The 25,052-nt window shown below is 37.8% G+C and overlaps 1 protein-coding gene across 2 annotated transcripts in view; it reads left to right on the top strand.

The window, feature by feature from the left end:
- The window catches only part of FHIP2A (FHF complex subunit HOOK interacting protein 2A), a 36,966-nt gene that overhangs the window by 4,123 nt on the left and 7,791 nt on the right, over positions 1-25,052 (top strand). Inside the window, exons 2-15 of one of the 2 annotated variants that reach the window (XM_067024590.1) lie at positions 3,489-3,567; positions 7,970-8,058; positions 9,091-9,260; positions 10,966-11,070; positions 11,508-11,630; positions 16,149-16,442; positions 16,619-16,815; positions 18,382-18,496; positions 19,035-19,111; positions 19,200-19,392; positions 19,576-19,745; positions 20,126-20,269; positions 21,158-21,248; positions 23,501-23,644. In XM_067024590.1, coding sequence (XP_066880691.1) covers positions 9,141-9,260; positions 10,966-11,070; positions 11,508-11,630; positions 16,149-16,442; positions 16,619-16,815; positions 18,382-18,496; positions 19,035-19,111; positions 19,200-19,392; positions 19,576-19,745; positions 20,126-20,269; positions 21,158-21,248; positions 23,501-23,644 — 1,773 coding nt within the window. In that variant the 5' untranslated portion in view covers positions 3,489-3,567; positions 7,970-8,058; positions 9,091-9,140. The remainder of the gene's footprint in view (positions 1-3,488; positions 3,568-7,969; positions 8,059-9,090; positions 9,261-10,965; positions 11,071-11,507; positions 11,631-16,148; positions 16,443-16,618; positions 16,816-18,381; positions 18,497-19,034; positions 19,112-19,199; positions 19,393-19,575; positions 19,746-20,125; positions 20,270-21,157; positions 21,249-23,500; positions 23,645-25,052) is intronic. The other variant, XM_059054365.2, reaches the window with a different exon arrangement.

Raw genomic sequence — 25,052 nt, 5'->3', positions numbered from 1 at the left:
TGATTATTATCTGGATGATTGTTCAGCCAGTGAGTTCTATAGGAGGAGGGGAGTAAACACTTAGGATTGGAGTAGTTGCAGAGGGCTCCGTGGAGGAAGTGAGACTTGAGCTGGACTTTCGAGAGGCAGAGAAGAGATGGGCGTCTGGAAAGTTGCAGCGGAGAAGAAGCATTTTAAAAGATCTGGGCTTGGAATGTTCATGATACATGTGAGACTGCAGATGTGGCTTTGAGAACACTAGTTCTCATCTGAGTTATCAATGTAGGTAGGTCCTTTTGTGTGGTAGGCATTTTGGAGAAAGAGAGTCCAGGTTTCTAGTTACAAGTAGTGTTTCCTTGGGCAGGTCAGTTAATGACTCAGGGTCTCAGAGTTTATTGTGAGAATTTAAGACCACATGGTAAGTGTAAACTTTGTAGCACTGTGCCTGGCATATAACTAACTACTCATTAAATGGTAGCACCTGCTGTTTATTCACTCAATAAAAGGTACTGAATGCTTACTATTTGCCATCATTGACTTGGAAACTGGGGATTCAGTGATGAACAAGATGATATAATCTTTGTAAACTCCTTGAGTTTACAATCTAGTGGAGACGATGGGTAACTCAACAATTACAAACATGGGATAAGGGCTGGGAGAGAGTCAGCAGTCAGTCAGGGAGCGGGTGCCACAAATGTGTCTGGAAAGGACTATAACCTCGGCAGGAGGTCTGGCAAGACTTCTCAGAGAAAGTGATATCCAGGTTAGATACTCAGGTCAGTTTTTGGTTGAGATAGTGATCGAGCGCAGGAATTTTCAAAAATTTAATCTCTGTATTGTAAGAAGTTAACTCAAATTAGAATCCCCTCACGCTGATTCACACATCTTTTTTTTTTTAACCCAGAGCATAAATGTTTTTATGTAATGATAAAACATATATTTTGCATGTTATAATTTGAAATGAAAGAGGTAAGTTTACTAGGAAGTTTAACTTAAGTAAGAAAATTTATTCATGTTTGAACAAGATTGTTACTAAATTATTTGCAACTTAGAACTGTTTCACTGTCTCCGTAAATAGGTTTCTTATTTAATAAAAGCAAATTTCTGCAAGAGATTCACAAGTAAGCAACACCATCCTGCTTTGAATTTGACTGTAACAGCAAAGGCCCCGACACAAATCATTAAGACCTTTGATTTAGTAACTTTCCTTGTAAATAGAGTTAAATCCTGTGGTTGAAATAATCTGGAACAATTCCATACATACCCTGGAAATTCCCTTGGAAAAATTTAACAAGTCATGATATTTACACATAAGAAACTAGGTACATTTTTTGTAACACCAAATTTCATTTGGGTTTTTCCCAATTGTTAATACATAATTAATTAATAATAATTGTTAACACTACATAAAGTTGGTGTGTAAAAAACCAGGCCCAAAAAACAAGAGAAATTTTTTGTGTTTTGAGGAAGATTCTAAAAATAAGTAGCTAATTAAAACAGACTTTTTAATCTAAAAATTTCAGGAAGATTATTTTCCCAATTTAATTCTTTCTTTCCTATTTTTCTTTTTAATTGTTTTCTCAATCTCCTACAAGTTATTTCTTTCCCCATGTTCTTGAAGTATATAATCTCAAAGGTTTTAACTCCTTTGTTAAAGATCTTAAAGTCTTTTAAAATTTTTCATAGCATTCTATTTGGAAATGAGATGAATATTTATATTTTCTTAATTCAGTACTATTCAGAGTGGTACGAATACACACATATGAAAAAGCTAGCATTAAGATGTTGATGATTGGTGAAAATTTTTCAGGTCCATTTTTTTCCTAAGTACAGTTCATCTTCTGGATTGAAACACTTAAGACATCATGACCAATGTTTATAATTTGCTCAAGAGTTTGGAAATTGTTTTGACAGGGTTTCGAACTTTGAGGTCCCTGCAGGAGACTCCCAAGAAATCAAAATGGAACAAGTAGAAGTATAGGAGTAACATGACCTCTTAGGTCATCTGTTTAGATGATTTATGAAAATGGATGATTATGCTGCCATAGTTTAGGTTCCCAAAATAGAAACCTATTTCTTCTTTTTTTTTTTTTTTTTGGTACACGGGCCTCTCACTGTTGTGGCCTCTCCTGTTGCGGAGCACAGGCTCCGGACGCGCAGGCTCAGCGGCCACGGCTCATGGGCCCCGCCGCTCCGCGGCACGTGGGATCCTCCTGGACCGGGGCACGAACCCGTGTCCCCCGCATCGGCAGGCAGACTCTCAACCACTGCGCCACCAGGGAAGCCCTTATTTCTTCTTTTTTTAAAAAATAAATTTATTTATTTTATTTTTGGCTGTGTTGGGTCTTCTTTGCCGCACGTGGGCTTTCTCTAATTGTGGCGAGCAGGGGCTACTCTTCGTTGCATTGCGCAGCCTTCCTGTTGTGGTGGCTTCTCTTGTTGCAGAGCATAGGCTCTAGACGCATGGGCTTCAGTAGTTGTGGCATGCCAACTTCAGTAGTTGTAACTCACAGGCTCTAGAGTACAGGCTCAGCAGTTGTGGCGCACAGGCTTAATTGCTCTGTGGCATGTGGGATCTTCCCGGACCAGGGCTCGAACCTGTGTCCCCTGCATTGGCAGGCGGATTCTTAACCACTGCGCCACCAGGGAAGCCTGAAACCTAATTGTTCTTAAGTAAACTGGGTCAACTCTGTACTTTCTGACCAAAATTTATTGATGATACTAGGACTGAGAGAGAGTTCTCTCTCTTTCTCTGACTCTTTTTAAGGACAAGAAAATGTTTTAGAAGGTACATCCAAATCTTTTTCTATCCATTTAATACCCATTTGAAATACTTGTAAATTTGGTACGAGATGGCTGAAGGGATATAATTTTGGTCTTAAAACTTCTGAAGTAAATTTCGGAATTAAAATGTAAAACATTTTTGACTTTGTGGAATTTAAATTGGTAGTGTCTTGTTCATGTAGTTACTTTGCTAAAAATATGCACTGCCTAATCTAGGCTTAAAAAGATTCACTTCTGTATGTCATTGAAAATACAGAACAGTTTTAATCTGATTACAGGGTTGACTTTGGTGATGTGTAACTAATTACATAGCAGCCTTTTTACTGTCTTGCATTTCAAAGTCCTAGGTACAAAGATCCCTGGTTATCGATTCATTTTACTGATACTTTAGTAATAGAATATTGTGTTTTCATGTAACGCTGTTACTTTTGAAGCTGTATATATAGTAACTAGTGTCAGGGGAGGGGAAAAAATACCCAATACTATAATATAATAATAATGCTGATAAATGTGTTTGTCCTCTTTCTTAATAAATCATTTTTACTTTCTTGGATTTGACTCATTTTGTTTCTCTTTGATATTGACATAAAGAATCAAATTAAAGCTCACCTCTTATTCTTATGCTGCTTTTGCATCATTAGTAGACAAATACAGAGTTATACTTAATGGGAAACTTTTAATGCCTTTTCTTAATTGCTGTGGTCTTTTTGTTTGTGTTTGTATAGCTTGCACCTTCTCTTCCTTTACAAGAAGATTTTGTTTATCACTGGAAGGCAATTACCCATTACTACATAGAGACTTCAGGTAAGAAACAATGCTAATATTAATTAAACAGAAAATTTGTGAAATGCTAAAATACATTTCAAACTAGTTTTTAAAGTTATTTTACATTAAACTTATAAACAATTCATTTTACTTTTAATTACTCTCGTAGATTCATTCAAAAGTATATCTGTTGAACACCTACTATGTGTAAGCGTTGTTCTATGCACTGGGAAATATAACAATCAAACAGACAAAAATCTCTGTCCTAACAGAGCTTATGTATTGATTGGGAGGAAGCGAACAATAAATAGACAGTTATACATAGTGTGTCAGATGGTAAGTGCTAAGGAGAAGATGAAGCAGGCTAAAAGGGATAGAGGTGTGTGTTGGGGAGTCGGGGTCAGGGGCAGATGGCTATTTAAGATTAGAGAAAGCCTTGTTACCCAAGGCGACTTCTTTTTTAACATCTTTATTGGAGTATAATTGCTTTACAGTGGTGTGTTAGTTTCTGCTTTATAACAAAGTGAATCAGTTATACATATACATACGTTGCCATATTTCTTCCCTCTTGCGTCTCCCTCCCTATCCCACCCCTCTAGGTGGTCACAAACCACCCAGCTGATCTCTTGTGCTATGCGGCTGCTTCCCACTAGCTATCTGTTCTACTTCTGGTGGTGTACATATGTCCATGCCACCCTCTCACTTTGTCCCAGCTTCCCCTTCCCCATCCCTGTGTCCTCAAGTCCATTCCCTAGGTGACTTCTGAGCTGAAGTCTGAAGGAGGAGGAAGCGAGCCTGGGGGCACCTGGGGGAGAAGTTCCAGGAGAGGACCCAGTGCACAAACCCTGAAGCTGGAGCGCGCAGCACTTGGCTTATACTAGGAACCACAAGGAAGTGTGGCTAGAGCAGGTGAACAAGGAGGGAAATGGGAGGAGGTGACAAAAGACAGGTGAGGGTGCAGATTCACACAAGACCTTGGAAGCCATTGTGAGGGCTTCGAGGTGGGAAGCCGTTAGAGGGTTTTGAGCGGAGGTGTAACATAATCAGTTTTAAAGGAATCACTTTGGCTTCTGTGAGAAAATCAGATTGAAAATATGCAGAGGTGAAGCTGGCAGAACAGTTAGGGGACTATCGCAATGGTCTGAGAGATGACGGTGGCTCAGACTAGGGCGGAGGTGTGAGAAGTGATTGTCCTCTGGGTATACTTTGAAGAAAGCTGTGTTGGTAGATTGAGTATTGGGTATGAGAGTAAGAGTCATGGATACCTCCAAATGTTGGGGCTTAGGCAGTTGGAAAAATAGAAGGGCCACTCACTGAGAATGCGGAGACTGCAGGAGGAGCAGGTTTGTGAGAGCATTGTGGACATGTTTAGTTTGAGACGCCCATTATATATGCAATTGGATATGTCAAGTAGACAATAGGAAATACGAATCTGGAATTTAGGGTAGAGGCCTAAACTAGACATATGGAATTGAGACTCATCAGCATGTAAGTAGGATTTAAAGCCTTGAGACTGGGTGAGATTATCTAGGGACAGCTAAGGATAGATGGAAGAGGGAAAGTGTTCAGGAGCTAAGCCCCTGCACTCAATGTTTAGAGATTGGGAAAAGGAGAATTATAGCAAAGGAGATTTTGCTTTTGCCAGTTCGGTAGCAGACAGCCAAGAGAGAATGGTGTCCTAGAAGCTGGAGGAGAGAAAGATCCAAGTATCAAATGAAGTCAAGCTGATGAAGGCCAGGAACCGATCATTGGATTCAGCCATGAGGAGCTCATTAGTGGTCTTGACAAGAGCCCTTTTAATAGCAAGGAAGAGAGAGGAGAGCTCATTGGAGGAAGTTTCAGAGAAAATGGACAGAGAGCACATAAAGACAGTGTGTGAAGACTGCTCTCTTGAGGAGTGTTAGTGGAAAGGGGGGCTGAGAAATGGAGCAACAGCCACAGGGGAGATGTGGTATTGAGGGGGTTTTAAATTTTTTGTAAAAGGGAACACTCTTGCACTGCTGGTGGGAATGTAAAATGATACAGCCACTATGGAGAACAGTATGGAGGTTCCTTAAAAAACTACAAATAGAACTACCATATGACCCATCAATCCCACTACTGGGCATATACCCTGAGAAAACCATAATTCAAAAAGAGTCATGTACCAAAATGTTCATTGCAGCTCTATTTACGATAGCCAGGACATGGAAGCAACCTAAGTGTCCATCAACAGATGAATGGATAAGGAAGATGTGGCACATATATACAATGGAATATTACTCAGCCATAAAAAGAAATGAAACTGAGTTATTTGTAATGAGGTGGATAGACCTGGAATCTGTCATACAGAGTGAAGTAAGTCAGAAGAATAAAAACAAATACCGTATGCTAACACATATATATGGAATCTAAAAAAAAAAAAAAAAAAAAAAGTCATGAAGAGATTAGTGGTAGGATGGGAATAAAACACAGACCTACTAGAGCATGGACTTGAGGATATGGGGAGGGGGAAGGGTAAGCTGTGACGATGTGAGAGAGTGGCAGGGACATATACACACTACCAAATGTAAATTAGATAGCTAGTGGGAAGCTACAGCATAGCACAGGGAGTTCACCTCTGTACTTAGTGACCACCTAGAGGGGTGGGATAGGGAGGGTGGGAGGGAGGGTGACAAAAGAGGGAAGAGTTATGGGAACATATGTATATGTATAACTGATTCACTTTGTTGTAAAAGAGAAACTAACACACTATTGTAAAACAGTTATACTCAAATAAAGATGTTAAAAAAAATAAAAATAAAAAAAATAAAATAAAATAAAAATAAAAATGGGCCATGTAAGGTGAAAAAAAATAAAATAAAATAAATTTTTTGTAAAGATGGAACATACTAGAATGATCTAGTGGAGAAGGAAAGGTGGGTACGAGAGTCATATGAGATCATTTCTGAGCCATATCCTTAAGTTGGCAAGTGGGGTATGGGATCCTAGTGCATTAGTGGAGGCTTAGCCTTCATAGACTTGTGGACACATTATCCATAAAATTAAGGCAGGAAGAAGAACATATGGGTGTAGATTCAGGAAAGGGGTAGACATGGTATAGGGAGTCTTTGGAAGTTATTTTCTGGTTGCTTCAATTTTTCTTAGTGAGTAGACTGAAGAGTGAATATGGGGAAATGTGAATAAATTAGGTCAAAGGTTGGCAAAATTTTTCTGTAAAGTGTCAGATAGTAAATATTTTAGGATTTGTAGGCCATGCGGTCTCTTGCAACTATTCAATTCTGTTGTTATCGTGCAAAAGCAGCCATCAACAATAAATAAAAGAATAGCATTCTTTTGTTCCAGTACAACTTTATTAAAACAGGTGGCAAGCCTGGGTTTGTCCCATGAGCTGAAGTTTGGCAACCTCTGAAGTAAGGAAATAGAGTTGCGTTTGCTACATAGCACTGTGGGCTCCCTTGAGGAATGTATAGGTAAACGCTAGTGGATGTGCAGATTGGACACATGTTTTTTAACTGAAAGGAAACATGAAAAAATAGTTGATCTGATAAACTGATGAGGTCATAGATAATTCTTCTTTAAAAGAAAGAAATTCTTCATATTTGTATCGTAAGTGAAAATCAGACTATATCTATATATACACCTTTAAGTGTAAAATATACTTTCTCCCTTAATTTGGATGTTTAGACAGCAGATCTACAGAAAAGTGTTTTGAGAGGAGCTGCCTTTTCAAATGACTATTCTTAGCCCTTGTGAATTTTTCACCCCTCCGTGGTTTTAAGGAAATGCTTTACAGGAAAGCGTGTGAGTTCTTGCTTTAAATGATATTTTTGCAGACTCGTAGCAAAAACAAGTGAGTACATTACAGTAAAGTATGGGACTGTAAAGGTGCATCAGGCACGGAGAGAGAAGGGAAGAAGGGAGAAATAGGAGGCAGTGTCTGACCTGGGCTTTAAAGGATGAGCAGTAGATTTTGGGGTAGATAAGGAGGGCGGAGGCATTTCAGATAGAAGGAATAGCTTACGCAGAGGCACAGAGATCTAAACACGGTTTGGGTTGAGAGTGGACGGCAGAAACAGATCTTCTTGAGAGCTAGGATTTTAATCCCGTCAAGTCGAATTTACAGTTTATTTATTTCTCCAAAAAAAAAGTCTTTGATTATTTTTCTCCATAAATAAGTGTAATCAGACGACGCTTAAACATTCATTCTTTCCTGGAATGTTTATATAAAGCCTACAGTAAAACAGGTGAAAAAACATTTTTAAAAAGCAAATTTCAAATAAAATTCTACACTATTTTCTATTAGCCCTAGGCTACTCATTTTAGAAGACTATGAAGTAAGACATCATAAGTTAACATTTCTTGAATTCTTACTATGTGCTAAGGCACTGGGCTTTACACAGAGTATTTCGTTGAAATCATACGACAACACTTACTGGTGTTGATTAACTCCATTTTACAGATGTTGGTGCTGAGGCTTAAACGGTCTGCCCAGGTCATCCAGCTAAAAGTGACAGAGCCAAGATTTGAATTCAAGTTGTCCAACTCCAGGTCTTATGCTCTTAACAACTGTCCCATACTATATCCAATTTGATACATATACGTCCTCCTGGGAAACAAGAGTGACTCTTCTCTTTCCGTTGTCTTCTCCATAAGGCTTTAGTATTATGGTTTAGTCTGTGTGTGTGTGTGTGTGTGTGTGTGTAAATACATACATGTGCATATGCACAGACAAAGCTTTAAATCATCAGATACATAGTATACCAGGATTGTGTAGTATAAACTGTAGCAGTACTAAGTAAAGGAGAATAGAGATGTAAATAGAGACGTAAAAAAGAACTTGTCATTCCCTAATATATTTTGTATTTAGACATTCTATAAAACTTCACATTTTATTGAGAGTAATTTAACCCTTATGTAATAAAGATAGGTTAATAAAACCATGTGTTCTTGATATGTAAAAAGTATCCATGAATGTTTATTTTGAAAAATCAATATTTTATAAGAATTCTCCTGAGAAGCAGCTTTTACTTTGGGAGTAGGTATCTGCTAATGAGAGGAGATGTCAGAAATTTTTAATAGAGGGATTTTCTTTGGGCTCCTCATGTTTTCAAATCTGGAGATGAATTGGGGACAGTAAATGCATTGTTACAAAGCAGTGCAGCAGTGATCAAAAACAGAACCTGTCCTCTCCTCATATCTTATGTTATTCAGCTTAACATTCATGGCCAAGCTGTTTCTATATAAAGAGACCTAAAGTTTAGATCTTCTGAACTGGCTAATTGAAAAAAAAAAAAATTAATTATAAGTGGGTACAAAATTCTGATGTTACTTATATTTTTTCTGATCGTGTTCCCATTCCCCATATAAATGGCTCCTTTTCTGAATTACTTTGCGTGAATATTAGCTTATAGACTATCTTTCAGAATATAGATTGTTTTTGAATAAGATATAAGCCTCACTTAAGTGTGTGTAGTTCAGATTTTTCTGTTTGAATAGGAACAGGGAAATATAAAGAGTATTTTAGGTGCAAATGTCCAGATAAAAATGTTTGAAAATTTGATGAATGTTTTTATTGTTTAGATGATAAAGCCCCGGTGACAGACACAAATATTCCATCTCATCTGGAACAGATGTTGGTTATCTTGATACAAGAAGAAAGTGAACGTGAATTTGGAGAGACGGGGCCATGTATGGAATATTTACTTCATCACAAGATCTTGGAAACATTATATACCTTAGGGAAAGCTGATGTAAGTTTCTAATCCACGTGACGTTCTTGGGCATGTAATATATGTATTCATGTCTTAGGGATAAAGAAGCTGCCAAGCACTAAATTTAATTGTAGAGTTGTGTAGTAAGTATGGCAGGATTCAAGTCAGTATGTGGAAAAAAAAAGAAAATTGTATGGCCTCTGTGAACATGACTTTCCATAGATACAGCGAAGCTCCCAAATGCTCTAGACAACAACTGGTACTTAGGCTGCTTAGAATTACAGTGTAAACATTTGTGAAAATAAACTCAAGTGCAGACGCTCAGAATCAAAGGAAATGAGTAGGAACCCAGTGAAAATTGGGTTACAAAAATTGGAAGTATCTTTCATACTCCTGAAAGAAAATGTCACTGATTTTTCTGACATTAACTCTACTGATGAGCGGAGCCAGTTTCAAGTAAGTCTCTTTGGTTAATCTTCCTCCTCTTTAAAAACTAGGAAGTGATCACCAAGGGACCTCCCCCAGCTCTAAAAATCTGAGGTTCTGTTCTGTGAATTTCTGTAATATATGATGTGAAAATCAAACTAGAAAAACCCCAAACTAATAGACATGTTTAAACACCAAATAGAATTATGAAGTAGTATTGAAGACAATTTCCTTTTAATTAAATCTGTAAAACTCCATTTCATTTCTTGGTCAAATTCATTCTATGTATATTTTTCTAGGCAACATGTTTGCTCCGTAACATCCTCCGAGTCATTGCCCTCCTGCCTTCTTTTTCCTGTTCTGTGGAGAGAGGGGTTATACAACATTATATTGAACAAATATTAATTGACTTTTGAGCAAATATTAGTAATTATACTACTAGGAAATTTAGTTTGATATTTGTGATTATAAGTATTGTGTTTTACATGAATAATTGAAGGTGTTTGCTATCTTAAAATATTATTGTGCTTAAGATTATAGCTTATGCTATTTCCAGATAACATGTCTATGATGATGATTTGGAAATATTTCTTTTGTGTCTATATTTTAAATCTGAGGCAGAATAAGCAGGTTAACTAGAGAACATATAACCTTGTTAACTCATACTCTCTTAATCTACAACATGAGTAATCATCAGGTGTACCTACTTTTCAGCAAATATTTAAAACAATTGGCATGTTATCAAAACTTATTTATTAAATATTCATTGCCTATAATAATCATAATGTAAATAATTTTGCAACTAATTTAAAACAGCATTGTTAGAATAAATCACAGCAGTTTATACATAGGATTCCTTTATTCACATAATATGTGTTGGAAGGCTTTATTACTCCTACACGTGTATGATGGAAGGTTATTGATTACCTGTCATTAGCGCAAGCGATGAGATTCTGCCTTTGCTTTGGCTGGGGAGTTTCCTGTTACCCTAGCATTTAGAATATAAACAGGTTGGCATTGCCTGAACCAAACTCCAGTCTCCATGGCACGTTATCACCAGGCTATTTGTAATTACATCAGCCTGTGGTCTCATATGCTATGTTACAGTCCCAGATGTGATTTTATTTATACAATACCAGTCAGTAATAATTTGATGGAGAATTTTATTCTGATAAAGTCATTAACTGGCTAATTGCATTGATTTTTGAAGGTGGAATATATTCACGTACATTGCCTATGCTATTTTTTAAGCTTTTGAGTAAGTATGTTTGTGTTGTCTGTTTTTTTCTTGTTTGCTTTTCTTTTCTCCTACCCCTAGTGTCCTCCGGGGATGAAACAGCAGGTTTTGGTATTCTATACCAAACTTCTGGGGAAAATCCGGCAGCCACTACTTCCACATATTAACGTGCATAGGCCAGTGCAGGTATTTTGTTCCCTTTACACAAAACTTTTTAGTTTGCTTCTTTTCGTTTAGAAGTAATTTTGTATGATTTTTCTAAAATAACATGCAAATTAGCAAATACTTGAACTTTATGCATGACGATGTATTAAATGCACTTCATGTCTTTATATTTCTCTTTTAAAATTTTATACATTTATTTTACCATTTACTTATTTCCATGACATCTCAAGGAGAGTTTATTATATAACTCATTAATTTTTTTAGAGTAACATATTTGAAAAACCTACTGCTAGCAAATTTATTTTGATAGAGGTGATTGTAAATAGTGTTCTTTCTGAAAAATGCAAGGTATTTGCATTATTTGAAAACTTTAAATATCCTGAAGGTAAATGAATGGCTGTTTACATGTTTATAAAAAGTAACCTAAGTTTAAACATTTGTTTTAAATTTTTTGACAGAAATTAATTAGACTGTGTGGTGAAGTCCTTGCAACGCCAACAGAAAATGAAGAAATTCAGTTTCTCTGCATTGTGTGCGCAAAGCTGAAGCAAGATCCCTACTTGGTTAATTTTTTTCTGGAGGTATGGTATACTTCTTGTCAACTTTCAAAGTATGTGTGTATTAAAATTATTATGAGAATTGAATTCTGTGAATAATATTAGAAGGAATTACTTACTTGGGAATCAGATAGCTTGTTTTACTTCCCAGAATTTTCATTTAAGAGCACTGTTTTATTTTAAACTGAAATCTCCTGAGAAAAACGATTCTCAAAGAATGTGATTGAGCCAGATGTATGGGGCAGTATAGGGGCTGGACAAATACAAAGCCAGGGCTTAGAAAGAGCACAGCTTGAAGGGCAAATCAGGGAGAGAGAAGTCACGGGAATTTATAAGCTATCATATTTTCAGCCAGGCTCGCTCAAGTGCAGAGTGTGGGTAACTTGACCTGGGGTAAGGATGGTGTGTGCAGATTTGGACAAGATGTGAAGCGTCATGAGTTACCTCCCCTCCCTAGTGTAGCAGTTGGAATTGCTCTACTATCTTGTACTATCTTTTCATAGCTGTAGTCACCGAATCAAGTTTACATAAATCAATTGATATTTGGATTTTATTTCCAGTTTTAAATTAGAAAATAACTTTTATGTATTTCCTGCTTTCATTTACTTTTTTGCAGCAGTGAAGTCATTTAGGAATATATTAGAAAAAGTGTTGGGTTTTTTTAGTTAAAAAAAAGTTTTTTCTTCTTTTTTATTTTTTTTTTTCAGATTGAGTTATAAGTTACGGTACAATTCAGTCTTTCTGATCCACCATTCTATGAGTTTGATAAACACAGTCGTGTAACCACCAACACAATCAAGATATGCAGTAGCTCCATCACCTTACCATATGTCCTTTTCTGGTCATCCTGTTTCCACCTCTGCCCCAAGCAGTCATAGATCTGTTTTCTGTCCCAAGTTTTCTCTATTCCAGAAAGTCATAAAAATATAATCAGCCTTTTGAGTCTGGCTTTTTTTACTTCATATAATGCGTTTGAGAGTCATCCATGAGTTTGGTCCTTTACATTGCTGAGTAGTATTCCACTGTATGGATGTACCATGGTTGTTTATCCATTCACCAGTTGAAGGACTTACGGGTTGTTTCCAGCTTGGGGCAATTATGGATGAGGCCACTGTAAACATTCACAGATTTTTGTATGGATTTAGATTTTCATTTCACTTGGGTAAATACCTCAGAGTAGGATTTCCATATCATACAGTAAGTGTATATTTGCAAAACTCGTCCCCAGTGGGTTTTTCATTTTGCATCCCATGGACACTGTATGAGAGTTCTGTTGTTCCATGTTCTTGTCAGAGTGGGTGTTGTCAAGTTTTTTTGTTTTGTTTTTAAAACTTTTAACCGTTCTAATAGATGGGCTCATTTTTTATTCACTTTATTTAATAAGTAATTCAGGATCTTATTCTGCACTCTTATTGGAGGTAGGTTAGCAATGAAGCTGCAAAATTGCATGAATTTAAATTTCTAGGTTAGTGTTAAGGACTGTGAACGCCTGATTTTCATGGTATGCATCATATTTTGAAAGTTTGCTTCAACATGGCTGGAATAGCCTTAGGATATAAATGTATCAAATATCTTGATTTGGATAAGTGTGAGATTCTTCTTCTCAAAGTTTTTTACTAAAGTTTTCTTAGATACCTAAGTTACTTCATTTTTTAAAAAAAATTTATTTATTTATTTATATTTTGGCTGCATTGGGTCTTCATCACTGCACGCGGTCTTTCTCTAGTTGTGGCGAGCGGGGACTACTCTTTGTTGTGGTGCACGGGCTTCTCTTGTTGTGGAGCACAGGCTCTAGGCGTGTGGGTGTCAGTAGTTATGGCACGCAGGCTCTAGAGTGCAGGCTCAATTGTTTTGGTGCACAGGCTTAGTTGCTCCCACAGCATGTGGGATCCTCCTGGACCAGGGCTCCAACCCGTGTCCCCTGCGTTGGCAGGTGGATTCTTAACCACTGAGCCACCAGGGAAGTCCTGATACCTAAGTTACTTTAGATGCAATAGATTTTTTTCCAAGCTTAAGCTTTAAGGAGTTTTTCTCAGAATCTCTGGAACTTGTTTCAGAAGTACACAGCCATAGATCCGAAGCAGAGAAAATTTGCAAGCATATGTATGCCTGCCTGTTTTCAGAGAAACATTTACATTTAGACCTCGACACCAAGAACATCTTTCTGAATTAGTGTCATGACTGCTGTAATGCAGCATGTTTATAGCACATACTTCTCCAAAGCATGAGGTGGTAGGTATCTCCATTTTCTGAACTGATCAGACTACTTATACGCTTTTAATGTCACTTATTACAATCTCCCTAGCATTAGAGTTATTTATATGCATTTTATTTTGTCTTCCTGGTCAGTAAGCTCCTTGAGGACAAGGACTCTATCTCATTAATCTTCAGGTCCCCACAGCTTCTCTGGTATCTAGCAGAATGCATAGTAACTTTAATTAACTCTTATTGAATGAATGAATCTTTAGAGAAATGCAGCTTTATTACTGGTAAGTAACAGATAGTAATAGAAGTACTTTGCGGTTCTTGAGCATGTATCCCCTGAAATCTAATCTCTCCATTCATTTATATCAGCTAATAGATACATTTGCTGTGAATTAAGTGCAGATAGTAGATGAGTTAGAAACATTTTTTCCCTAAAGGAGTTCGTAGTCTGGTGATGAGGGTAAGACTAACGTTCACATACTGTAGTCTAAGGTAGAGTAAGGTGAGTATCATAAGAAAGATACCCCCTAATGCCCCCTAAATGTTCATAGGATGAAGAGATTACATAGGCTCTGGTCATTAGGAAAGGCGGCATGGAAGAGGTTGTCTTTGAAATGAGCCTTGACAGATGTTTAGATAAGAAGGGGTGAGCATGAGTAAAGGAGTGAAGATACGAAAGTCTGTGGTGTGTTCACATAGTTTAATTAGGCCATGTGGTAAGAAAAGGGCCTAGGCAGATAGGTTGGAATTGTCAAAGGCTTTGACTGGCGGATGAAGAGTTTGTATTGCTTGCAGAGCTTTTTCAAAATGCAGGTTCCTTGGTGGTTCCGCCTCCAGATAGTCTCATTCTGCAGGTCTAGGTGAGACCCAGGAATCTGCATTTTTGTCAAGCCCCACAGAAGACCACAAGGCCAACAGTCCTGAGTCACACTTTGAGGAACACTAGTTCAGGGGGTGAGTGCTGTTCTAGGGTGATGCTTCCTTTTGCCATTCAGACGCCACTCCCAACACTAGTATTAACATTTTAGATGGAATAAAATGTTTTACACCCATAAAGACTGTGATATGCAGTTGACTTTATAGGAAATAGGGAAGTTGTTTGGGATATTCATGTAGCTCCTCAGAATTGTTTTCTTTTAATATGTGTGCTCTGAGCTCAATTTCTCAAGAAGATTGGTCTAAACTCTACTTCTAATAGTAATGAAAGTGATGTATAATAATATCATATAACTTTGGAAGTAGAACTTTGAGTTCATTCAGCAGTTAATGCACTTCTGTGATTGGTGAAACACTCTGACAGGCCCTGCAGAGAAGCGGGTTTATGATGAATTCTAACTTGTGTGAGTGATTCGACTTTTGCTCTTACGTTTAGATGGAAAGCAAGATACTTTTACCTGGAAACTAAAGATTTGCTTCAGTTTAGATTCTTTGTGTGTTTGGGTGTATGTGGTGGGGGGAAGGGTCACAATATTTCAAGCAAATCTTAGTTTTATCCTCAAAAACACGAGTAACAATGCCCTCAGAGTGTTGATTTATATTTACAGAGCAGAAGTGTAAGGAAACAACAGAAAAATCATCTTAGAAAACTGGTTTTAGAAGAGTCAGCATTGGGGCAATGTATTTTTAGTAGCCCAGTGATTAGAAAACAATTAACTGCAATTGAAACTTCCTGAATTTTTTTTTTTCCCTCACTAACATCAGTTGTTTTCAGTAGTAGTCAAATAGTTATCGCTAATATTGTTCATTGTGTATAGTCGGGGTAAAACAGTTGTTTATAGTTGGTGTAAAACAGTTTGTAGATCATGTTCTGAAGAGTATCATAAACGCGTATGTAATTTTTTTTAACATCTTTATTGGGGTATAATTGCTTTACACTGGTGTGTTAGTTTCTGCTGCATAACAAAGTGAATCAGCTGTACATATACATATATCCCCATATCTCCTCCCTCTTGCGTCTCCCTCCCACCCTCCCTATACCACCCCTCTAGGTGGACACAAAGCACCGAGCTGATCTCTTGTGCTATGCGGCTGCTTCCCACTAGCTATCTATTTTACATTTGGTAGTGTATATATGTCCCTGCCACTCTCTCACTTCGTCCCAGCTTCCCCTTCCTCCTCCCCACGTCCTCAAGTCCCTTCTCTACGTTTGAAACACCTGTGTAATTTTAAAATATCTAAAACCCTGTTTAAGTCTGGCTACTTTCATTTGTCACAACACATACCCATTGCTACAGTGGCTAGATATTGAATGTTAATTATTGAAAAACCCATTAAAATATGATCTCTATTACATAAGGCTTTTGACGTGAATCTTACAAAACATATATTCCTTTTCAGAGCAAGTTTAAATCACTGGCTTCTAAAGGAGCACCAAATGCAGCTGCAGAAGATGTATTAAAAGGTCAGGATTCCTTGTCAACAGACACAGGACAGTCCTGCCGGCCAGAGGCACCGTCTGGTGCTTCTGGAGTGGAGCCCACAGAGTTAGAGGATGAGCCTCCTCCGCTGGTGGGTGATCTGTCCACAGGCCTGGACACCCTCAGCATCGCCGCACTGCCAGAGGCCACAGCTGTTCGTCCAAACCAGGATTACAACTTAGTGAATTCTTTGTTAAATCTCACTAGAAGTCCTGTGAGTCATCTGCTTTACCTTTCTTTTCCCCTCTAACATAATCTCAGCTATTTGCATAGGGAAAAAATCATTTTTATTTCGGTGTAAAACTTTAAATCCGTTTAAGTTGAATTTTTCCAAACAAGCTGATGTATGTCTAATTCCAGCATTGACGAGGCCTGTGTCTTTCCCCTCAGGATGGCCGGATAGCTGTGAAAGCCTGCGAGGGCTTGATGCTGTTAGTGAGTTTGCCAGAGCCAGCGGCCGTCAAGTGCCTCACGCAGAGCACCTGCTTGTGCGAACTGCTCACAGACAGGCTGGCCTCCCTGTACAAGGCCCTACCTCAGTCAGTGGACCCCTTAGATATTGAAACAGTGGAAGCAATTAACTGGGGGTAAGAGCTGCTATTTCTGTTTTCCCATAAAAGTGACTTCTTAAACCTATGCTTTTAAATCCATTTCCATTTTGCAATGATAGAAATCTTCAGTTTTGAAAAATATAACATTGCTAGTGATCATTAAACAGGATTGTGTTTTGAGGCTTGTTTTAAAATTTGTTATCGGGAATGAAATGGCGTGGGAACAGTCCATCTGTTACATAGTTAAGCTGTTTTCCCTCTGTTAATAGTGATCAATTATGACCTTAACTGTGTTAAGATCAATAACTTTATCTGACTATATATATATATATATATATTTTTTTTTTTTTTTTTCTCCCTGTACGTGGGCCTCTCACTGTTGCAGCCTCTCCCGTCGTGGAGCACAGGCTCCGGATGCGCAGGCTCAGCGGCCATGGCTCACGGGCCCAGCCGCTCCGCGGCATGTGGGATCCTCCTGGACCGGGGCACGAACCCGTGTCCCCTGCATCAGCAGGCAGACTCTCAACCACTGCGCCACCAGGGAAGCCCCTGACTATATTTTTTAAAGAACAAAAAACCCTGAGTGAAGGAATCTTCTCTTTTATAAACCAGCTCCACTGCCCCTGGGGCAGTCTCATCATGGCCTGCCTGTGTGGAACCTCGCCTCCTACCTCTTTGTTTCACCCCTTCCCCCCAGCTTTTAGGGCTCCCTCCTTGATTCTCATATGAAAATATGATTTTTGAGGAACATTTATAAGTTATTAAAAACTGTAAAGCAGCATAAATAAAATTACCCATAATCCCACCACCTGTAAGCAGTCTAACATTTTGACATAATAACCTGTTATTGTTTCTGTGTGCATTTTTAACCCTGCTTTGGTTCTTACTTGTTTTTTTCCACCCTATAGTCTGTCAACATCTTCCAGACCCACTTGTTAACTTTACTACTGGGTGGTATTGTAAGGCAGGAAGAGAAGCAAACCAGTTATTTCCTCTTTCAGTCCCTTCTTTATGTTTCTTTCCTTCCATCCTAGTGGCTGAGAACCTCTGACTTTTCATTTCTGTTACTTGGCCAAATTTATGGTGGAAATATGAGGACCTATCTCAATGGTTTTTCTGCTGCAGCTCCATTCTGCTTCAGTCTCTCTCCACTTAATGAGTGAAAATTATTCACAACTTTCATTTAAAAGGTTTTCTCTTGGGCTTCCCTGGTGGCGCAGTGGTTGAGAGTCCGCCTGACGGTGCAGGGGACACGGGTTCGTGCCCCGGTCCGGGAAGATCCCACGTGCCGCGGAGCGGCTGGGCCCGTGAGCCATGGCCGCTGCGCCTGCGCATCCGGAGCCTGTGCTCCGCAACGGGAGAGGCCACGACAGTGAGAGGCCCGCGTACCGCAGAAGAAAAAAAAAAAAAAGAAAGAAAAAAGGTTTTCTTTTATCTTTGGCTTTTATTTATAAAACCCTCTTCTGATTGTCATCCAGCATCGCCTGTCTAAATGTATCACACTGTGTGTTCATTCACTTGCCTTCATATCCCCTTTTGTACTGAACTGGATTAATGGCTTTCGGATAACTTTGGACTTCAAATTTCTTCTGTGTCCTATAGCTTGGACTCATATAGTCATAAAGAAGATGCTTCTGCATTTCCAGGAAAACGAGCCTTAATTTCATTTCTCTCCTGGTTTGATTATTGTGATCAACTCATAAAGGAAGCACAAAAGGTTTGAGTATTTCGTTGTTTTTTACTGATAACTTAAAACTGTAAATATCAACTAAGTAAAATTTGAATCCTCAATTTATATTTTTAAATATGTCTTAATTGTCTTAGGATAGCACAGTTAAATAAATAAAATGAAATAAACCAAAAACGTATATGTGTGTGTGTGTGTGTTACAGCTCTGGAATAAATTGAAGTTCAAGTTCTGCCCCCATATGTTTCTTTAAGTATTATAGCATAACCCTTCACAAGGTAACATTGGCCTCCCTCCATTTCTTTTCTTTGGGGAGATGTTAATACAGTAAGTGACTGGGATAATATTTTTATCCTGTTTGTCTTTGTTCTTGGAAATTTAGATAACATGTAAAGGACCCAATAGCTAATGTCTAATCTAGGTTTCTGTGCCATCAACAAGAGGGTTAGTAGGCAAGTTTGTTTTTTCACATTAATTCAGATGGAGAGTGCAAACTGACTTACTGATGTTATAAATTAATCTCTTTCCCATTTTAAAAAAAGATAATGATGCTTATACTCTGTTCTAGACTGCTGCTGTTGCTCTTGCCAAAGCTGTTCATGAAAGATTTTTTATTGGTGTTATGGAACCTCAATTAATGCAAACGTGAGTGGCCTCTTTACTTAAAAAAAAAAAAAAAAAATCACTGTGTTCATGTTATTTTTGCCCACTAATTACTTGTTTGTTTTGCCAGTTCTGAGATGGGTATTCTGACATCAACTGCTCTGCTTCATCGTATTGTTCGGCAAGTAACCTCTGACATTTTGCTTCAAGAAATGGTGTTTTTCATCCTTGGAGAACAGAGGGAACCAGAAACTCTGGCAGAAATCAGCAGACATCCTTTAAGACATAGGTTAATTGAGCATTGTGATCACATATCTGATGAGGTAAGCTATGTAATGATTTAGAATCGGACTTAGATTCTTTGACATACTGACTTTGATGTACTTGTGATGTTTTGAATATAGCCTCTTTGTTTATGTGGCTTTTTATTTTGAAAATTGAAAGCGTGAAGAAGAATAGTTTATTTAAACTATTTTTCAGTTACCCTTTATCATTTTTGGTTTCAGATAAGCATAATGACATTAAGAATGTTTGAACATCTTTTGCAAAAACCCAATGAGCACATTCTTTACAACTTGGTCCTAAGAAATCTTGAAGAAAGAAACTATACAGAGTATAAACCTGTGTGCCCAGAAGATAAAGATGTAGTGGAGAATGGATTAATAGCAGGAGCAGTGTAAGTTTCTATCCAACTCTGTGAGTTTAGCATTTCATATAGAATCATAATTTTCTCCCCTCTTATTTCCCTTCCTTATTCTTAAAAAAAAAATACCTCTAACAGTTTAAAAGTTTTTTAAAAATAAAATTTAGATGTCCTGATTTTATTGTCCCTTTAAATTACAAGTGGCAGTATATAGTCATTAACAAAATCATTATAGCCTTGAGTTTGATGTTAGTATAAAATGTTAATTTCTCTAAAAAGTACAAATACATTCATTATTCCTTAATTCTTTTATTAGCAAAATTATGTAATGTTTTCTAAGAACATAGCAGAGGATCTTTTGGTTTAGAAACTATAATAAAATTTTTTTTTATACATCGTTAAATTAAACTTAGAGATCTGGAAGAAGATCCTTTGTTTACTGACATTTCACCAGATAACACTTTGTCAAACCAAGAGTGGCTTAGTTCTTCACCTCCTGCTACTCCAGACCACCCCAAAAATGATGGGAAAACTGAAGTCCATAAAATTGTAAATAGGTGAGTTGCTATATTAATTTGACTTACATCTCTTTTACGTATTTTTATAACATGTAATGGCTCTGCTCTTTGATCATTATAGAGATATGTTATGAATTCAGTCTTCCCTTCTTTAAAATCTTTAATGCCAGCTTTTTGAAATGCTTATGTAGCTAGTGACAGCCTAGGGGCAACGATCTATACAAAAGGGAAAAGCTCCAGAGTAGTAGTGGTTAAATAAATCTTCAAGGCCCTCTACTTATTTTGAATGTAAAATATTTTAAGTATTTCCCAGTTGGAACAACACCGAGAATTTCCAGTTTGACAAATTGAACTTATTAGCCGTGTACTCACATGTGTTAAGCAGACGGCTATTCCTTTTTTTTTTTTTTTTCTTTTTTAGCGTTTTTATGTTGTTGGGTTTTTTTAAGTGCCCTTTCCCGTCAATTTTCTTCTTTTCCTTCCTTCGCAATCCTGTCGCTGATATGCCTTGTGCTGGGAGGTGACTTTAGAGAAGACTGCATGTGGTGTAAGATGCACAGTTTAGGGTGCATGAAAATCGAAGGTTCAGTTACTTAAAAGCCAGGTTCCTGAGACTAACAAATTTCACGGCGATCGATCATTGTCCTGTAATGTAAAAAGAGTCGAGTCTTCTTCTGCTTGATTCGACTTTAAGTGGAATGAGTAATTCTTAAATAAAACCTTTAAAATAATGACAGAGTATTTAATCAGTGAATTGTAGTACTGATTCAAGATTAAGTACTTACGAATATACAATTTTACTTTTCAAGTTTCCATTTGCATTAATACTTGGCTGAACTGAAGGTATTGCTAGGTATTTTAACACATGTAGAGATGTTGAATTGTGAGAGTATTTGTATTATTGATCATGGCATTTTTTCATTTAAGTTTTCTCTGTCTGGTACCGGATGAAGCAAAATCATCCTACCATGTTGAGGGCACGGGATATGACACCTACCTCCGAGATGCTCATAGGCAGGTAAGAGAAGTAATTAGTTTTTGACACGCAATCTAATAAGAATGCACACACATTGCCACATTGCCCACAGTCGTTTCTCCACAGGTTTCCCTTTCTCTGCAAGACCTGAACTCCACTCTCAGCACTTGAACATTTTGCCAGTGACATGACTTTGCATTTCACTAACTGTGTGTCTCTACCTCAAGATTTCTTTATGCTCCCTTCCCCACCCACCCTCCTTTTCTTCCCTTTCTTCCTGCCCTTGAAATTATATGTCCCCCAGATCCTTTCCCCTGCTGATCTAAAACATGATTTTTAAATAATTCTACCCACCGCCTACCATTGCCCCCAGCCCACAGGCTATACCCTTTCCTCTTCACTGTTCTTACTCATCGGTAATTCACAAGTGCTGGCTCTTCATCCCCTGCATCCCAGCTTTCCACCTCACTGAAAGTACTTTCTCAAAGGTCTCCTCTTAGTTATTAAATTAAATGGCCTTCTCTCAGTCATCTTTCCCCTCTGTAACATTTTACATTTTTACCAAATTCCAAATTTTGAAATGTCTCAAGTCAGAAAAATATACATTTAATTTTCATTTAAATCCTTTGGGTTGAAGTGTGCTATTATTGATAATTAACTTGCATGCACTTATAGTTAATTCATGATGCTTTAAGCCTGAATTCAAGTCCACATTACTATGTGAATAACTAGAGTAAATGCAAATATATTCATGTTACAATAAAACAGAGGCAATAAAAAGTAGTACCAACCTCAGTAGTACTGATTGGATTTTTAAACTGCTTTGATTCTTTCTGTAAAGTTTCATTTCCATATTCTGATTACAGTTATGATTGTTTCAGAAATATTCGACAAGACACAAAAAGAATAGAAAAAATTTACACTATTACTTTCTAGCTTAGAATTTCAGAAGTGTTAATATAAAAATGCTTTATTAAATATTGGGGTTTGGTTTTATAAAGAAAATTTTCTATTGAAAGACAAATAGTTAAAAACTCACAAGATATTGAAGAAGTTGGTTTTTTAATCATTTTAAATATGTTTTTTTTTGTGTGTGTGGTACGTGGGCCTTTCACTGTTGTGGCCTCTCCCGTTGCGGAGCACAGGCTCCGGACGTGCAGGCTCAGCGGCCATGGCTCACGGGCCCAGCCGCTCCGCGGCACGTGGGATCTTCCGGGACCGGGGCACGAACCCGTGTCCCCTGCATAGGCAGGTGGAGTCTCAACCACTGCGCCACCAGGGAAGCCCTGTTTTTCTTTTAAAAGTTGAAGTTAGTGCTTTGTGTAAGAATATGTTTTAATCTCAGTTAATTTGTAAGCCAGAGATGTTAAAGTAATTTTGCTTTATTGAATAAGGAAAATCTGAAAAGGGAGAAAGAATATGGAAGACAACTATGCTCTAAATTTCTTTTGTTTAAATTCAAGTAAATTACATGTCAGGGAAGACTTTAAAATTTTCTTTTTATTTTAAGCTCTATTCTTGTGCTTATAAAAATCCATATTGTGTATCCTGCTGATAAACTGTGTAGTGAGGACCAGTTTCCACTTATTTCCAATCTGTCACTGACCAGTGCTTTTGTAAAATATAAAAAAAAATGAAAAGAAAAAACACAAAGTACAAGCCCTGATTATTTTACAGATTGAACAGATGTAAATTTTACTCAGTGAAGTTGCAAGAGAAATTTCTAAACTTGCTCTCAGTTTTCGTACTCGTCTCAGAGCAGTGGTAGTGAACAGTTTTTGGACCACACTTAGAGCAGCCCTGTTTCCTCCTGGCAGTGAGAGCAACGTGCCTGTACACACATCACAGCAAAGTCAAGTTTGCCTTCTCAGGTGCTGTGTGTCTGTTCACCTGTTTTATATGTGATATATATTTTAGGATAGATTTGAAAATGTGGCTAAGACTTGCTTTGCTTTTTAAATACTCACTAAATCTGTGACGAGAATAAATAAAAGGTTGAATTCCTCTAAAGGAAAGAGCATAAGCTCAGCTGTGAAAGGGGTTCTTCGGTAAAGTTAAAATCTTCCTGCTTTCGCATCAACATGCTGGGACTGGTGGTTGTGACCTGACCTTGTGCCTCTCTCCGGTCAGCGTGTTATCTGGGTCCTCCTTTTCCCCTCTTCCATGGCACCTCACACTAGCAGACACTTAGCATTCAAGCGGATTTCTATGCCTATTTGAGAAAATTATTTCTATTTAATCTCCATTCGTTTTTGTTCAGTTCTTCTTTAATGATCCAAATACTTTCTCCCCAGTTCCGGGACTACTGTGCTATCTGCTTAAGATGGGAGTGGCCTGGGTCTCCAAAACCATTGGAAAAGTGCAATTTAGAAGCAGCTTTCTTTGAAGGTCATTTCTTGAAAGTTTTATTTGACAGAATGGGAAGAATTCTTGATCAGGTAATAAGTTTTTTGTTGTTGTTTTTAAATTTATTTATTTATTTGTTTGTTTGTTTATTTCTGGCTGTGTTGGGTCTTCGTTTCTGTGCGAGGGCTTTCTCTAGTTGCGGCGAGCGGGGGCCACTCTTCATCGCGGTGCGCGGGCCTCTCACTGTCGCGGCCTCTCTTGCTGCGGAGCACAGGCTCCAGACGCACAGGCTCAGTAGTTGGGGCTCACGGGCCCAGTTGCTCCGCGGCATGTGGGATCTTCCCAGACCAGGGCTTGAACCCGTGTCCCCTGCATTGGCAGGCAGATTCTCAACCACTGCACCACCAGGGAAGCCCGGTAATAAGTTTTAAAATATTAATTTCCATATTATTTTGTTACCATTCACCATGAGTTCTACTCACATCTTAGTTTACATCTTCAGTAAAGTAGTTTTATTGTTTTCTTTTTCCACTAGATGACTTTTTCATAAAGCTAGATTGCCAACAGCTGGTGGGTTTCTGATGCATTCATTATGTTAAAACTTTTATTTGGCTTGACAGCTGTTACAGAGTTGTATGTTTACTTCTCATTGTAGGTCATTGTCTTAATAACCTTAACACCTTTCGCAGTGCCTAGAGTGCTTTCTTAGAAAGGCTTTTAGTTAGTACAGTTAGTACAGATACAGGTGGAGTGAAACTTGTTAGGTTTAATTCAGAAGACCTTAAATGTCATTTCAAATAGAATCTTGAGAGCTCTGGTCTCACTAAAATTATGGAACAGTATCAGATGAACCTGCTTCTTCAGACAAAGAACTTGTGAATATACTCATTTTCATATGGGGAGATGCAGTTTAAAAAAGGTTAATTTACTTATTCCAAGGTAGATAAAAATCACCATCAGCTGGTATGTTGCTCTGTCTCTCTCATTGATTGTCAGGAGAACTGAATTTGGGATGGTATCCATAGAATCCCTCTCTCCTTGACATAACGAAGTGACGGTAGAGCTTTGAAATGTTTTACACACTGGGATGGACGCTTGAAATAAAACAATCTGGCATTAAACTTGCCTCAACATGGAAACTGAGTTAGCCAATTTAGAATTAATTTAAAACTATATATTAAAGTACTTGTTCATTTTAGCATTTTAGTTAAATATTTATGTGACCATAGGGCGTTATAAAAGAAATGTACTCCACAGCAGGCTGTCTTCAGTAAACAGAAAGCCAAATAAAGAAATGATAATTAAGAAGTGTTTCACTGGGTTGGACTTCATTCAGCAGTGTTTCTGATAGTAATCAATAAAGACACAGAGTAAAGTCCTTTTTTTCTTTTAACCTCCTAACAACATGTGCTGAGTTTCTACTGTTTCATTGTTTGCTGATTTGTTGGTTGGTTTTTAACACTTAACAACCAAAGTATTTAAATCTAGCTACTGAAGGTA

This window comes from Kogia breviceps, chromosome 2 (genome assembly GCF_026419965.1).
Source record: "Kogia breviceps isolate mKogBre1 chromosome 2, mKogBre1 haplotype 1, whole genome shotgun sequence".
Lineage (NCBI taxonomy): Eukaryota > Metazoa > Chordata > Mammalia > Artiodactyla > Physeteridae > Kogia > Kogia breviceps.
Note: the sequence above shows the minus strand (reverse complement) of the source record. Positions and strands in the feature narration are given on the sequence as shown.